Raw genomic sequence first — 17,589 nt, forward strand, 5'->3', positions numbered from 1 at the left:
TAGTTTTCAGAAGAAGAAATCAAAGCCATCTGTAGTCAAATAAAATATGCCCTAAATCACTGTTGTTTAGATAAATACAAATTAAAAGAACTCTAATGTATTATGTCACATCTCTCAGATTAGCTAAAATGACAAGTGTTGGAGAAAATGTGAGAAAATTGGGACAGTAATGCACTATCGGTGGAGCTGGGGACTGATCCAGCCATTCTGGAGAGCAGTTTGGACCTATACCCAAAGGACAATTAAATTGTGCTTACCCTTTGAGCCAGCAATATCACTACTATGCCTATATCTTTAAAAATGTCATAAAAAAGGAAACAGGATTACATTTACAAATATATTTATAGTAGCTTTTTTGTAGTGTCAAAGACTTAGAAATTGAGAGGTTGCCCATCAACTGAGGAATGGCTGGAGAAGTTGTTGTATGTGATTGTAATGGAAGACTATTGTGCTACAAGAAATGATGGGCAGGTGGATTTCAGAAAAACCAAGAAAGACTTATGTGGACTGATGCAAAGTGTAGTGAGAAGAACCAAGAGAACATCATATACAATTTTTAACATTTGTTTTTAAGACTTTGAGTTTCAAATTCTCTCCCTTCTCTCCCCACCCCACTGAAAAAAGCAATCTATTTCATATATGTTTCCTCTACCTCTCTTACTTGTTTTTCAAAATCCTTTTAGAGCTCCTCCTTGGCTTGAGACCAATTCCTACTTTTGTTGGAGGCTTTGGATTTAGGAGCCTTGACTTTGTTGCCTTCTTCTGATGTGTGTTTTGATTTTCCTTGTCACTGTAGAATTTCAATACTCAGAGTTCTCCTCTGCTGCTTGTTCATTTTCCCAGTACATTAGTTGACTTTTACGTCTTTGCTAAAGTAGGACTCTGCTTCCAGGGTGGAGGCTGCACTGTCCCAAGATTCAGGGTTTTTGTGTAGTTATTTTCAGAGATACTCCTAGGGATCTATAAGTTTTCAGTTCTTCCAAGGTAGTGTGGTCTAAGGAGAGGTGTTTACTACTCTCCTGGCCTGTGCTTTGGTCTGTGGTAGACCACAAGCACTCTTTTTCTGCCCTGGAACTGTGAGGTGGGTTTCTGCTCCACTGTGGCCACAACTCAGGTGTGCTAGCGCTCCTTCTCACCCTCAGACTACCACTTAGGACTGGGATCCAGATATGGGTAAAGTCATGCCTCAGTGATAGCAAAAAGACCCCTGTCATCTCCTTCTAACCAGTTGTTCAGTCCCCTTACTATCTGTGGACTGAGAGCTCTGGAAGTATCCACTGCCATTGTTGATTTAGTCATTCGCGAGTCCTATTACTGGTTTGCTGTGGCTGTGGCTGTCCTGTCATGGCCTGGGTTAGACTGTGATACTCTCTCACCCAGGTGCTACAGATTTTTCCTGATGACCTTCCTATGTGTCTTTGGAAACTGTGGGCTGAAAGGTCTGGAAACTTCCAGTGCAATTCAGTCACCCTCCTGCTTTGCTGGGACTTAGCAGACTGTACAAGTTGCATTGGACTGTGCTCCTCTCTCACTCTGGTGCAAATAAACTTTTTCTTTTGACTTTCCAAATTGTCTTCAGCTGGAAACTTGTTTCACTCTTTTTTTTTTTGTAGGTTATGCTGTTCTAGAATTTTTTTAGAGCCATTTTATTTTTTAAAGCAATTGGGGTTAAGTAACATGCTCAAGGTTACATGGCCAGTTATTATTTTGTGTGGTTGCCAAGTATCTGAGGCTGGAACCGATCTCGGGTCTCCTGACACTGGGGCCGGTGCTCTTACTCACTGCGCCACCTGGCCACCCCAGGTTTAGAGCCATTTTAAAAGATATTTGGAGGTTTTTGGATGAAGCTTGGGTGGGATTGCTGCCTCTACTCTATCATCTTAGCTCTGCCTCTGAAAACAATATCTTTAAAAATAGAAAAGACCAAAGAGCAAAAGAAGCATAAAAGTCAAGTGAACAGAAGAATTCCTTAGAAAGCAGAATTGCTCAAATGGAAAAAATATATATGCAAAAATTCACTGAAGAGTAGAACTCCTTAAAAAGCAGAATTAGTCAATTGAAAAAAAAAAAGTATAGGGTGTCTAGGTGGCACAGTGAGTAAAAGCGCCAGCCCCGTAGTCAGGAGGACCCGAGTTCAGTTCCAGCCTCAAACACTTAATACCTACACACACACACACACACACACACACACACACACACAAAACTAGCCATGTAACCTTGGGCAAGTTACTTAACCCCAATTGCCCTCCAAAAGACAAAAAGAAGTATAATGTCTGGGGCGGCCAGGTAGCACAGCAAGTAAGAGCACCGGCCCCAGTGTCAGGATGACCTGGGGATCAAATCCGGGCTCAGACACTTAGCACCCACCCAGAAACACCTGGCTGTGTAACCTTGAGTGAGTTACTTAACCCCAATTACTTAAAAAAAGTATAAAAATCCACTGGAAAAAAAGAACTCCTTAAAAATAGAATTGGTCAAATGAAAAAGGAGGTAAAAAAAGATTACTGAAAAAATATTTCCTTAAAAATCAGAATTGAGGAAGTGAAAGTTAATGCCTTCATGAGAAATAAAAAAAATGATGAAACAAAACCCAAAGAATGAAAAAATCAAAGGAAATGTGAAGTATCACCTTGGACAAACAAGTGGTCTGCAAAATAGATCCAGGAGAAATAATTTAAGAAATATTGGAGTGGGGCAGAGTCAAGATGGTGCAGTAAAGGCAGGGACTTCCTTGAGCTCTCCACCAAACATTCTTTTAAAATGACTCTAAAGAAATTCTAGAGTAGCATCACCTACAAAAAAAAAAAACCAGAGCAAAACAAATTTACAGTCCAAGACAACTTGGAAGGACAACAGGAAAGGTCTTTTGCACCAGGCTGAGAGAGGAACACAGTCCACTACAGGCTGTGCCAGCACAGACTGGCCCCAGCAAACCCAGAACAGGTCACAGGGGACTGGATCACTGGCAGCTGTGGTGGTTTCCAGACTTCTCAACCCACAACTGTAAAGACAACTTTGACAAAAACAGAAAAAAGATCAAAGTGAGATTATTTTTCTATCATAACAAGACATTGGAGGTCTGAAGGAGACCTCTTTTACACTGGTGTGAATGCCCTTTGAGAACCCATACATATAGAGGCATCAGCAGCAGGCCCAGAAACAGCAACAGTTCTGGGTACCCAGAGATGGTAGGGGAGTCAGTCAACTGATGAGAAAGAGATTATAAGGTGTTCTTTCTTGGATCTTGGCACAGTTACTGCTTATTGGTAACCTATTATCCATAAGCAGGCCTGGGTCATAGTTCCAGGGTGGAGAGGAGTGCTGGTGATCAGTCACAATAAATTAAGGGCCCTGGTTTCAGTTCCTAGGCAAAGAGAAGTTCTAACACTTGCAGCTACAGAGCAGCAGCGACCCTTCCTTAGTAACAATTAGAGCACAGATAGAGAGAGTGGTGACCATATCTCTACCCAGATTATATCACCATGGAAGCACCACAAACTAGCAGCCCCACAAAATTAGCTCTGAAAACAGCAGAATAAAAAGCAAGAAGCTTAGGACATTGTCTCCCCACCAAAGGTGAATAGAGTCCAAGTTCAACATAAAGTTCAAAGTTAAAAAAATAGACTAAAAGTGAGCAAATACAAAAAAAAAGAAAGATCTCAATTATAAAAAGGGATTACAATGGCGAGAAAGATGGATGACATAAATTCCAAATAAGACAGCAATGTGGAGGAAAAAAACAACACAAAGACTCAAGAAAGTGCAAATTGGACACAATCCTAACAAGAATTCCTGGAAGAGTTCAAGAAATAGATGAGAGGTGGAGGAAAAACTGAGCAAAGAAATGAGAATTGTGGAACAAAATTATGAAAAGAGAATTAACAGCTTGATAAAAGAGGTACAAAAATGTCAAAAGAAACAATACCTTAAAAAAGGAGATTTGGTCAATTGTAAGTTAATGACTACTCCATAAGATATCAAATAACAATATAAAAATTTAAAAAAATGAATGAAAGTGCCCTGGATAATAGATTGAGGAGAGGTAATTTAGGAATTATTAGATTACCTGAAAGTCATGATCAAACTGTTAGGGAGAGGGGCGGCCAGGTGGCTCAGTGAGTGGGAGCACCGGCCCCAGAGTCGGGATGACCTGGGATCAAATCCGGGCTCTGATACTTAGCACCACACCCAGAAATAACTGGCCGTGTAACCTTGAGCAAGTTACTTAACCCCGATTGCTTTAAAAAAAAGTGTTACAGAGAGAGAAAATATGTATTAGTAAGCTCTCTTATTTAGTGAGTGGGTAATTTTATTCAAGTGCTCTTCCTTTCCACTTTCCAGCAATTAAAAGATACTTTCATCATTGCTCTGCCAAATCTGAACATTCCACACGAATACTCAGTATTTCTTTTATTCAAAGAAGTATAATTCAGAAAAGACAAATGATAGCTATATGCACAGACAACATATAGTTGAGGGTGAAACACAGATAATGTGATATTCTGCTCAGACAATGAACTAGTACTGAAAACATGGGTTTTAGTCCCACCTCTTGAATCAATTACATGTTAGACTTTGTCAAAGCTCTTTCATCCCCCTGGAGATTTTCTCTGGATAACGGGGAAGTAGCCCTGCAGAATCTCTAGGATTCATTCATATGATAGAAGTTAGGCGACACTGATTTAGTCCTTACTATACAATGAAGTGGGTAGCTATGTGATGCATAGGGGTGGAGCACTGGCCATGGAGTCAGGAAGATCTGAATTCAAATTTGAACTCAGACAATTGTAAACTGTGTTTTCCTGGGAAAGGCACTTAACTTTGTTTACCTTAATTTCCTCATCTAAAAATGATCTGGATAAGAAAATGGCCAATCACTCCAGAAACTTTTTAAAGAAAACTCCAAATGAGGTCACAAAGATTTAGACATGATGGAAATCACTTAATAGCTACAAAATACAATAAAGGGGTGGGAGGTGTGGTGCGAGAAGGTAGACTCATTCTCTCCCATTTATAGGTTTGAAGGTTTGTACTGTGTACTGTTGATGTCATTGGTGTAGGAATTCCTAGGAAAGACACAACTTCTACCAATTCAAGTTAGCACCTTCTCTGAAATGTATAAGCCTCTGAGAGTTGCTTAGATTGCCATGAATTTAAGAGACTTGGCCATAGTCACTCACACAAGGCACCAGATGAAAGAGGTAGCTTTTTAAATTTGGGCCATCTGACTCCATTCTCTATCCATTGCACTATGCTTCCTCTCAGGGGTTTGATGAAGCCTCAGAATGTTTAAGGATTAATTTTACTCACCTGTGGATACTTGTAGAGTTCAAGCAGGGTACCCATCTGGACAGAGAGAGCTGATGTGGCTCCTCCAATGATAGCTACAGACTTGTCCTGCTCCCAGCAGCTGTAGTTAGGGATGAGCTGGCCCTGGCCAGACAGCCAGTGCAGGGAGCTCTTCAAGGTCTTCTCATCACTGTGGTAGGTGCTGTAGAGGTGGAAGCCCAGGGTGAGGTTGGGCAACAAATTAGGGTTCTTGTTGATCTCCTCTATAGCAAACTTTAGGGCCAGGGCTTGTTGGTAATTTTTGTATAACCACCTAAAGGGAGGGAGTAAAAAAAAAGCCTGTAAAAAGAATTGATTTAAGGAAGGAGGATATTCCAATCACATGAAGGTCAAGTCTAAGGATTCTAACTAATTTTTAGTGTATTTATAATAGCCTTCCTAGTTCCTTTACTTCTCCTCTTTTGGTTGGAATGATGAGGACTATTTGCTTTGAAGTTCTGGTAGTGTTCTGCCTTACAGTGTCACTAACTCCTTCATTCATTCAAATAAATAAATATGTAATGAATGTTTACCATTTTAGAATCAGAGAGCTTAAGGTTTTGAAAATCATCTCTTCCAAGTCATTCTCAAAAGGAATCCCTACTATAATATTACCTGTAAGGAATATAGTAGCTTCCCCTAAGAAATAAATAAAGAAGTCCTAGGAAATTAAAAAAAATCTTGAGTCATACTGTAAGAGAAAGAAAAGAAGTGACTGCCAACAGCCATGTCCTCTGCTGGAGTCTGCATTTGAATATAAATCCAGTCACAATTTCCCCTTGTCCTCATCAAGCTTTAGTTAGCACCACTAATGAATCTTGGTCCACAACCCAAATATGAGCTCCTATAGTTCCTGGGTCCAAAGACAGAAACAGGTGGTCTTTGATAATAATCCTATATATGTCTACCTTTATTCACACTACTCAACCACCTAACACTATCCAGGACACCAGAAGGATGAAGAATGTCCACCCTCCATGCTCATCTGACACCTTTGTGAACATCTCCCTGATCCCATAAAATCTTCCTTCCTATACTTTCTCTATTCTGATTCCTTTGGGTTCTATCCAAAGCTGATGTGTCTTCTAGGAATGCCAGTCCTCATAGATTTCTCTTCTGAGAAGCATCTGTGACTACCAATTCAGTATCTGCACCTCTTTCCCAAGTATTCTGACTTGGGAAAAAATCAAGAACAAGGGATGAATTGGGAAGCTGGTGCCTCAGTGTCACTGTTTCCCTCCTTGTCCCTGTTACTAGGGCTATGTCTAGACATCTAATCTGTCTGGCTTTCCCCCAGCAATATAAACGGGAGGTAAGGAATATTGCTGTCTGCCCTGCTTGGTATTTTGAATATTCCTGATTCTGTGTTAGGAAAATACCTAACAAGAGTATGTAACCATAAGTTAATCAAACGTACCCTGTCTCCAGGAAATCTAGAAAACAGTCAAGGGAAGTATGATAGACACACAAACCTGTCATACGAGGCAGTGGCAAATATTTGATCTGTGACTGGTACATAGAGAGTAAGGGATGATGAGCAGGAGAAAGCCCTTTTCCAAAAGAGTTCATGAAATATTTACTTTATAACCCTGGAAGGATGGGGATTTTCATGGGTGGAGATGAGGATCTTTAGGAGAGAGAAATCAGCAGACAAGGGCACAGAAATGTGTTTAAGAGATAAGAAGATGTCTGATTTTCTACCCAGAGAATGTGATTAGCAAGCAAGTGTTGTCTAAGTGTCTTCAGGTCAAGACCAGGAACAATCATTCAGGCCTCTCAACTTCTTTCCTCACCTTTTCCCTTCTATGATAGGGACTGAGAAAAGTAAAAAAAAAAAAAGATAGATTACAATCAAGAATTTAATCAAATAGTCCAAACCAATGGTCAAATAGATCCCATGTTATTGTCAACATGTTCCAAAATATTTACAATACAGAAATATTTCTCCAGCAACTTTCCTCTTTAAGGTGATTCAGACCTGTATGACTAGAAGTGACGGGCAAACAAGAAAATATCAAGGGCTTCTCATTTACTTGATCATTAACATCCAAACTGACATTCCCTCTTTTTACTGCCCACTTTCTGAGAATCTGTAACCCAGTGACCATTCTTTCTTCATTCACACTCACTGCACTTAGAATCAGGGAGAAAACTACCAATTCTCCTGTCAGTAGGAATAAGAAGTGTTTTCAAGGAAAAGTCTGTGAATGGCTACAGGAGTCAAAAACTGAACTTTGGTTCACAATGACCTTATGGCTAAGAGTACACATAGGATGGGAGCTTGTTCAATTGTCTCTTGCCAATGATCATCACCTAGGTGGTGAATAATAATGAAATAGAAAAGAATTGGGAAAGTCTTCAAGGATTCAAGAAATATAAGCCAATATTACAACATTTCCTTATTTTAGAGAAATGGAGATAAACTACGGAGAAGGAAAAGAAAAGCACAAAGACAAGGGAAAATGCAGAGAGAATGCAAAAGCAGGAGAAAGGCGCAAACGCACGGACAGAGAGAAGAGGTCAGCGCTGCCATCCCCCATGCGGCATCCTTCATCTCCCAGACTGTTGCTTCAAATCCCTTGTGAGGCCTGTGGCCCACCAGTAGCCTTGCAGTGAAATGGGGTGGGGATAGGACTGGAAGGAACACGTGTGTGCATGTATGCCCATGTCTGTGTGCATGCATGTGTGTGTGTGCATAAATATGTGTGTGACCCTAAATCCAATTTCTATAGTAAAGATTCTTATTGTTTATATTTGAGGTTGCATGGTTGTACTGGGCTCCTGTGCTGACTGGAGTTGTTTATACTCTGAGAAAATCCAAGACAAGGCTCCAGATTTCTTCACTACTTCAAGATCAGTGACAGAAGAGACAGACAGACAGGCACAGATGCAAATACAAACAGACACTGAGACAGCTAAAGACAAAAGACAGAACCTGGGAGACAGAGGGAATCCTGGCACTCTTTAGCTCTGAAAGAAAATCAGATGGATGGAAACTGACCATGAGCAATGACAGTCAGGGAAGAGAGGGTAGACAAGACCTCAGATCAGCAGGCGAGGGCCAACCTCCCTGCCTGCTTCGTCCATAAAGAATTCGGTGATCATCAGCCCCCTCAGGCGCAGGCAGGCAGGTACTTACTTATAGTTCCGACAGTCCTTGTCAGGTTTACTCCCAAAGAGTTCTGCTCCTGTGACACTGCTCACTTCAACTGAATACATGGGAAGAAAAGTCCCAATCACAAGATCCCCATTTGTGATAAGGCTGGGGCTGATTTGGGAGAAGCAGGGCGCTTCCTCTGTCCTGTTCTCAGAGGCTGGAAGCTTCAGCAGCAGTGAGAGAAGCAGGACAGAAAGTAACAGAGAAATCTTTCTCTGAACAAGAATCCACAAATACCTGAACATTAGATAAAGCCCCAAGCCTGGGAGGAGCCAAAAAACTGCCAGAATTAGGTTAAACATTTGCAGTTTGGTCTGCGGAGAAAATCCCTGCATCTGCAATGTCTTGTTTCAAGGAAGATGGTCCGGTCAAGTCCTCCCTCCGAATCTGAGGAAACACAAAGGGACATTAGCTATGCCCACATCCAAACAAGGACATCAGAGTAAGAAGAAGGAGGCGATTATAAGGTTTCTCTGTCCCTTCAGTTCCACTCTGTCTCTTGGTGACCTTCTGGTTAGTCAGTGACAACTGTGTCCACAGAGACGTACAGATCCAGGAGGAGTTCTAGGGACCCTTTCTGCCTCAGGCAGCTCCAGCTGTGTCTCCACATCTATAGCAAAAACACAAGGGGAATAACATGTTTTGGAATCTCTGTCTTTGTTACCAACAGAAACTAATGGACAGGAGCCCTCCTTGAGGAGTTTTGTGTCCTTGTGTTCCCCAGGGGGCTGCAGAATCCTGGAGCCAGTAGATGTTTCATCAGGCAGAGTTTGATGTGAACAGACAAGATAAAAAAAAAAATGTTTCATAGAGAACAGCTGGGCTGAGAGTCTGCAGGATTCATGGCCATAAAACCAGCTTCTGAGCCAGAGTCCATCTAATGCTTAAATGAACTCACAAGTCCAGGCTCTCCTCAGGGTCGGGACCATAGAATTGGAGAGACTCAGGGAAGAAAAATGGGGCATCAGAGAGTCCAACTGGCTCCTGAAAAGAATCACCATCTATAGTTCCCAGTTTACTGACTCCCACAACCTGATGTTTTACCATACTGGTGTGCTCTAGGAATGCATATTTTTCTCAAAAAGCCTACGATCATGGAATTTAGAACCAGAAGGAACCTTAAAAATAAAGTTAATCCAACCTGTGCTTTTAATAGATAAGGATCTAAAGCAAAATAATTTACCTAAGGCCATCTTGTTAATAAGCAGCTCAATTCACTAGCATTTATAGTGTTTTACATTTTATAAAGTACTTTACATATGTTATCTGATTTTATTCTCACAACAACCCTGTGAAATAGGTGCCATTATTATCACCATCTTACTGATGAGAAAACAGACTAGATGTTGAGGGCCTTGTGCAGGATGGCATAGTGAGTACATATCTGTGGAAGGATTCGAACTCAGCCCTTCCTGACTCCAAATCTGACATTATCCTTTACATTACTGTTTTCTCTACAGAAAAGCCTATTTCACCTTTAAAAATGATTGCTCTTTGAATCTATTCATTTGAATCATTCATGTCTTGTAGGGGGGAGGTAAGGGGAACCCACTGTTAAAAACTTATAGCAAAAGGCTGTGAAAGGCTACTGTTGACTTCCAGAGAAGGGAAATCTGTATGAGGAAAGTGGGTCTTAGACAGGGGCGTGATGATTAAAGGGACCTTGAAAGTTGTGTGGGCCAGGCCCAGGGGAGTAGAGGTTGAAAATGTCAGTTAAAGGGATGGCCAGGTGGCTCAGCAAGTAAGAGCACCAGCCCCAGTGTTGGGATGACATGGGATCGAATCTGGGCTCAGACACTTAGCACCCACCCAGAAATAACTGGCTGTGTAACCTTGAGCAAGTTACTTAACCCCAATTTCTTTAAAAAGAAAAGAAAAGAAAATGTCAGTAAAGGGGGTCAGTAGAAGGAGGTGTGCCTTCACCTGATGTTGGGGCCCTAGAGAAAAACTCAGGCCACTGCACCATCATTAGACTTTGGCCAAATTCAGTCACACACACACACACACACACACACACATATACACCTTTAACAGCTTGGTGGCACAGTGGACACCACGCTGGGCCTGGAATCAAGAAGATCAGAGTTTAAATCCTACTTCACAGACACTAGCTGTGTGATCTGAATAGTCCATCAGGGCCTTGCCAGAAAATTGAACCACATCCATTTGAATTGTCCTAAGAAGATTCTGAAGATCACCTGGCAAGATACGGTAAGGGACATTTGAGTGTACCTCCAATGGGCCGGCCACATTGTTCAAATGCAACACATACATTTGCCCAACAGACTGTTTCACAAAGAATTCCCAGATGGCAAGCAATTCCTCAGATCAGAAGAAATGATACAAGGACACCATCAAGGTCTCTCTGAAGAATTTTGGTATTGATTTATGACATGGGAGACTGCCCAGCATGTCATGCCCACATCAGAGCAAGTGTTGTGCTCTATGAGCAAATCAAAATTGCAGGAGCTCAAAAGAGAGATTAGATGTCCACATTTAGAGACATTTCCATTCTAAATGTTCATATGTACTGTTTGTTCCTGACCTACCACAGAGCCTTCTGAGCTCATATTGCTCTGATCAGCCATAACCAGACATACTGTACATTGACCCAGACATTGTGATGTCATTGTGGTCTTCTTCAAACATGAAGGACAGCAATAAATGAATGGCCATAGACAAGTCACTTAACTTTTGACATTCAAACAACGTGGCAAGCCAATAGGAGTTGGGCTCCCTGCAGTAGGCTTTGAATGTTTGGCGGTTCAGCTTGAGAAAGGACCCTAGTGTCTGGTACCTTACCTTGCCAGGTAATCTTCAAAATCCTCCTAAATAAGTTCAGATGGAAGCATGTCAGCTTCCTGCCATGGTTCTGCTATACTGTTTATGTTTCACAGGCCTACGATAATGAGGTCAGCACCATGGCTATGTAGACCTTCAGTCTGGTAGTCAGTCTAATACCTCTTCTCTCCCACACTTTCTTTGGAGCCTCCCAAAAACTGAGCTAGCTCTGGCAATGTGTGCATCAGTCTCATCAGCTATGTGGACACCACTGGAAAGTATGGCAGTAAACTTCTCCACAACTTTCACAGTCTTTCCATTTGCTGTCCCATGTATGTCCACCATTCATGTATGGACAGTGCAGTGCTGGTTGGTGGCAGAAAACCAAAATCAGGCCAAAAGTAGAATAAGTGACAGAGAATGGATTCATACTCTGTTGCATCTCAGCCTCAGATGCTGCATTAAGAGCACAATCATTTGTGAACAAAAAGTAATATATCAGCTCCCCCTCCACTTTACTCTTGGCTTGTAGCCTTTTCAAGTGAAATAATTTACCATCACTTTGGTAGCTGACCTTGATGCTGTTTTCTTCCTTGTTGAAGGCATCTGACAACATTGCTGTGTTATAAGCACATAGCCCTGCTTCACTCCATTGTTCTCTTGGAAAGAACAGAGAAATACAGACACACATTAATGTCCTGGAATAAGAAGGGAAGAAAGAAAAGATTCTTGGAGATTCTCTCCAGAGAATGAAAGACACAGATGAGGAGAGAAGGTCAGGGAGGGTTCTGAGGGCAGCCCTGACCTGAGCAGCCAGTGAGCAGTGTGAGGCAGATGAAAGGCCAGGTCATAGTGCAGAGGGCCCCAAGAGCTCTCTTCCAAGTCTCTCTTATCATCTCCCTGAATCCTTGTAATGGTGTGTGGGAGGGTGGGTAGGGGCTGCATACCAAAGTGCCTCATCCTGGGTCTTGACAATCCCCTGGTTCTGACTTTAGATCATCTGACTCCCTATCCTACCCTATCCTACCACTGCTTTCCATGGACTTTTACATGTGGGCTGCAGGCTCCAAATCAACCCCATCATTCTCAAAAAACAAAACAAAATAGACCTCAGGCCCTCACAGCCAGAATAAGACCCCTGCCTACTGCCCGCCAGTCTTCCAAACTAGCATCTGTCCACAGGACAAATGGTTGGCTTGAATCAGGAGAGTACCGTCTTGCTGTAAGAGTGACCCTCCAGTAGTCACCTAAAGGCTTTTTTCATTTTCAGGCAATGGTTTTCTTTTTGTCCTTCTTCATTATTCATCAATCACATATGCTCCAGAGAGGACATCTAGTGGTTTGTTAAAGGCATCATCATTTTTAGCAAATGGTGAAGAGTAACCATCATGTTGGAAGATAGTCCTGAGATTTCAAAACATCTTTGGATATAGCAAGTCAGGGGCATTTCGATCTACCCTGAGCATGTGCTCACACCTCACTGTGATAGATGTGACCCAAATCCATAACAGAGTCTCCTCACAGCTCTGGGAATTTCCCCTTGAAAGCTTTAGGCCTGATTCAGAAGCATAGCCAAGATGGTAGAATAAAGGCAGAAAGTCAACTGAGCTCTTCCCCAAGTCCCTCCAAATCCCTTTACAAATTACTCTAGAGTGGAGCCAAGCCTTCCAAATGCCTTTGTTGTGTTTGTCCTTTGTTCTCTAAAAGGACCGTGGCATCAGGGAGATGATGACATGACTTGCAGTTGACTTTTATTTGAGTGAAGAAAGACTGTGCAAGGTCACCAACCTCACTTTCTCTTCCCCAGCCATCTGGGTCCAGTGACCAGACATTCATTAGGATTAGTGGAGATGACCCAGGATGCATGGGAGATCCTAAAAGATGATTGTAAACAAATTCTAGAGCAGCAAAAGTCACCAAAAGATTGAGGGAAACAAATTTCCAGCCCACAACAACTTGGAAGCTTGACAAGAAACGTCTGTTGCACCAGCATGAGAGTGGAGTGAAGTGCAATGAGGCCATACCAGCACAGACCTGACCCAGAAAACCAGAAGAAAGCCTTGGCATTGACTGAATCAGCATCAGTTGGGTCAGCATCAGCATCAGTGGCACCAGATGCTTCCCAACCTTTCAGCCCACACATGAGGGATTTGAACAACCTGTCAGAAGGGGATTACAAGGGTCCTTTTGATAGCACTGCGGGAGGACTCTGTCGCTTTGTCCATACTCATATCTGGGTCACAGTCCTGGGTGGCAGTCCCAGGGCAAGGAGGAGCACTAGCATGCCAGAGCTGGCAGCCACAGTGGAGCAGACACCCTCCTCAGCTTAAGGACAGAAAGGAGTGCTTGTGGTTACTCACAGATGAGATCACAGGCCAGGAGAGTAGTAAACTCCTCTTCTTGGATCATAATAACTTGGAAGAATTGAGAACTTGCAGGTCCCTAGAAGCATCACTAAAAACAACTGCACAAATCCCTGAAGCTTGGGACAGAGTGCTCCCCACCAGTAGCAGAGCTATACTTTAACAAATAGTTAAAATTCAAGTAATAGTCTAGGAAAATGAACAAACAATGGGAAAAACTCTGACTACTGAAAGTTACTATGGTGACAAGAAAGATCAAAACATTCACTCAGAAGAAGACAACAAAGTCAAAATTCCTACATCCAAAGCCTCCAAGAAAAAAATATGAATTTGTCTCAGACCATGGAAGAGCTAGTAAAGGATTTTGAATATCATGTAAGAGAGGTAGAGGAAAAATTGGGAGGAAAAAGAGTGATGCAAGAAAATCATGAGGAAAGTATCAACAGCTTCATAAAGGAGACATAAAAACACTGAAGAAAATACCATCTAAAAAAACCAGACTGGCAAAAGAGGTTCAAAAAGCCACTGAGAAGAAGAATGCTTTAAGCAGAATTACCAAATTGAAAAGGGGATCTAAAGGCGTACTGAGGAAAATAATTCCTCGAAAATTAGAATGGAGGGGAGGAATCAAGATGGAGGAGTAAAATCAGGGTCTTATCTTGCTTGAGCTTGCCACCAAACCCCTCCAAATACCTGAAAAAAGGACTCTAATCAAATTCTAGAGGAGGAGAACTCATAAAATGACAGAGTGAAATACATTTCCAGCCCAATGGCCTGGAAGACTGATAAGAAGGGTATATTGCACTGGGGTGGGAGTAAAGTGCAGTGCTGCACTGGGCATGATGAAACCAGAGCAGGCCTCAGGGGACTAAATAGCTGGCAACTGTGGTGATTTCCAGACTTCTCAGCTCACAAACTCTGAGAAAAGCATGGAAGGTCCGTGGGGGAACTCTGTGGGACTGCAGCAGCAAGCACTCCAGCATCCCCAGGGTGGCTGCCAACACAGGTTCTCAGATCTGCTTTTCTAAAGGAAAGCAACTCAAAATGGATTAACAAGCTTACTTTAATCAATCAAGCATAACATTTACCTAGTTGAGGGGGAAAAGGTCAACACCCCAAACTTCAGAGTATACAGACAGAAACATTTCAAGCAGACAGGCTTCCAAACTGTCCAACCATTACATCCATACCAAATCACAGTTACCAGAGAGGGAAGCATCAACATCTGGGTTTTTCAAAGCCAGGGGGCTCTCAACGGCTGCCCAGAGTTTCATCTGGTCAAATCACACATTTCTCAAAGTGAGCCCCAAAGCAAAGCCTCATGTCAAGGTTTTATATAGCCTTCTCCTGGCTCAGAGAATGTAACAACCCTCTTGACCCACTGGCCAATCACAAAGTATCTGCTGAAAAACAAGCCTCCCACAACAAGCTACAGGTGCACTTAACCTAGGGGCAGGGAAGATCTTTAAATTAGGATTCCTATAACAGGGACCTGGGTGAAAGAGGAGTGCTTGGTCTGGCCCCAGTCACAGGTTGATAAGGGTGACTGTGGCAGTGGTGGTGGCAGCAGCAGGAGCAGCAGTGGCAGCAATAGCAGCAGCTGCTTCCAGTACTCTGGGCCCACAGACAGTGGGGGGATCCAGTGAATAATGCAAAAGCCCAGGAGCCTGGGACAGTACACCCACACCCACCTCCACTCTCATCCCGACACCCACTGAAAGTAGAGTCCTGACTTGACAGGGAGTTAGAAAACCAAGTATTTGGCTGGGAAGATGTATAAACAGCATAAAAAAATCACACTACAGAATCCGACTTTGGTGACAGAAAAGATACAATAAAACATACAATCAGAAGACAACAAAGTCAAAGCTCCTACATCAAAAGCCTCCAAGAAAAATATGAATTGGTCACAGGCTATGGAAGAGATCAAAAGGGATTTCGAAAATTAAGTAAGAGAAGTAGAGGAAAAATTGGGAAGAGAAATGAGAGTAATGCAAGGAAATCATGATAAATGAGTCAACAGCTTGCTAAAAAAAATAACAGAAAATAACACCTTAAAAAATTAACTAACCCAAATGGCAAAAGAGGTCCAAAAATTCCATGAGGAGAAGAATGCCTTAAAAAGTAGAATTGGACAAATGGAAAAGGAAGTCCAAAAGCTCACTGAAGAAAATAATTCCTTCATAATTAGAGTGGAGTAAATGGAAACTAATGACTTTATGAGAAATCAAGAAATTATAAAACAGAATCAAAAGAATGGAAAAAAGAAGACTGTGAAATATCACATTGGGAAAACCACTGACCTGGAAAATAGATCCAGGAGAGATAATTTAAACTTATTGGACTACATGAAAGCCATGATCAAAAAAAGAGCCTAGACATCATCTTTCAAGAAATTATCAAGCGAAACTTCCCTGATATTCTAGAACCAGAGAGTAAAATAGAAATTGTAAGAATCCACTGATCACCTCTTGAAAGAGATTCTGAAAGGAAAATTCCTAGGAATAATATAGCCAAATTTCAGAGTTCCCAGGTCAAGGAGGAAATATTGCAAGAAGTCAAAAAGAAACAACTAGAGTATTGTGAAAATACAATCAGGATAATACAAGAACTAGTAGCTTCTACATTAAGGGATAAAAAGGCTTGGAACATGATATTCTGGATATCAGAGGAGTTAGGATTAAAACCAAGAATCACCTACCCAGAAAAACTGAATACAATACTCCAGGGTTAAAATGGATATTCAGTGAAATAGCAGACTTTCAAGCATTCTTGCTGAAAAGACTAGAGCTGAATAGAAAACTTGATTTATAAATACAAGAATGAAGAGAAGCAAGAAAAGGTAAATATGAAAGAGAAATCCTAAGTGATTTATTAAAGTTGAACTGTGTACATTCCCACATGGAAAAAGATATTTGTAACTCATGAGACTTCTTAGTATTAGGATAGTTGAAGGCAATAGGTAGACTGGATTAAGTAGAAGCTAATAACTTTATGAGAAATGAAGAAACAATAAAACAAAATTTAAAAAATGATAAAATAAAAGGCAATGTAAAATATCTCATTAGAAAACAACTGACCTGAAAAATAAATCGAGGAGAGAGAATTGAAAAATTCTTAGGGAGGAGAAGGGGATGGAGGAAGGAAGAAAATAATTGGAACTCAAAATCTTATAAAAGTGAATGTTGAAAACTATCTTTATATGTAATTAGGGTGAGTAGGTGGCATAGTGAATAGAGCACCGACCCTGGAGAAAGGAGGACCTGAGTTCAAATTCGGCCTCAGACACTTAAGACTTACTAGCTATGTGACGTTGGGCAAGTCACTTAACCCTAACTGCCCTGCCTTCCCCCCTCCAAAAAGAAAAAACAAAAAAAAAACATATAATTAGAAAAAAATAAAATTCTCTTAAGAGAATAGGAAGAAGAAGTAATGCTTGCCATCCTCCTTTGGGGGTTTTCTCTTGCCCTGATTTGTTGCCATGGCACCTCTGAGTGTATAAATTGTTGATAGATGTTATGTTGTTTATTTATTCTTTAAGTTGTTCTGAATTCTTGAATCACCTTAAATTTTTAGTTTTTTTATTTGATTATGTATTAAAACAACCCCAAATTTCAGATTTGTGTTTATTTTCTGGATTTCTTTCTGCTTGTTTAATTTTGTCTGCCTTTCACTGGGCAACATATCATTCAAGTTTTCAAAATGTATGAACCAATAGGATATTGATGGAATCTTCAGAATCCTTTCTACAGATCTTCAATAATGATCTCAGGTCACTTCTGCCATGAGGGTGTTGGATGATGTTTGTAGGGGAATTTCCTGAAAGACCACCCTTTTTCATAACTCTTACCCATGGCAACCACTGTCTTATATAATGTTATATGCAGGTTTTAAAATGTTTTTTTACACTTTCTGTCACATTCACGGAGAATGTGATCATTCATGACACAGATTCTAGCT

General features: G+C 41.3%; 1 protein-coding gene across 1 annotated transcript in view; it reads right to left on the bottom strand.

Moving 5' to 3' along the window:
* Positions 1-9,620, bottom strand: part of LOC138167909 (vomeronasal type-2 receptor 26-like) — a 47,828-nt gene extending 38,208 nt beyond the window's left edge. The window contains exons 1-2 of the mRNA XM_069096878.1: positions 8,468-9,620; positions 5,311-5,602 (exon numbers count right to left, since the gene is read on the bottom strand). Of these exons, the coding sequence (XP_068952979.1) occupies positions 5,311-5,602; positions 8,468-8,820 (645 nt within the window). The 5' untranslated portion in view covers positions 8,821-9,620. The remainder of the gene's footprint in view (positions 1-5,310; positions 5,603-8,467) is intronic.
* Between the last annotated feature and the right edge of the window lie 7,969 nt (positions 9,621-17,589).

The sequence above is a fragment of the Petaurus breviceps genome, unplaced genomic scaffold (genome assembly GCF_028583685.1).
Source record: "Petaurus breviceps papuanus isolate PSGF00001 unplaced genomic scaffold, PetGlider_PUasm1.0 328, whole genome shotgun sequence".
Classification (NCBI taxonomy): Eukaryota; Metazoa; Chordata; class Mammalia; order Diprotodontia; family Petauridae; genus Petaurus; species Petaurus breviceps.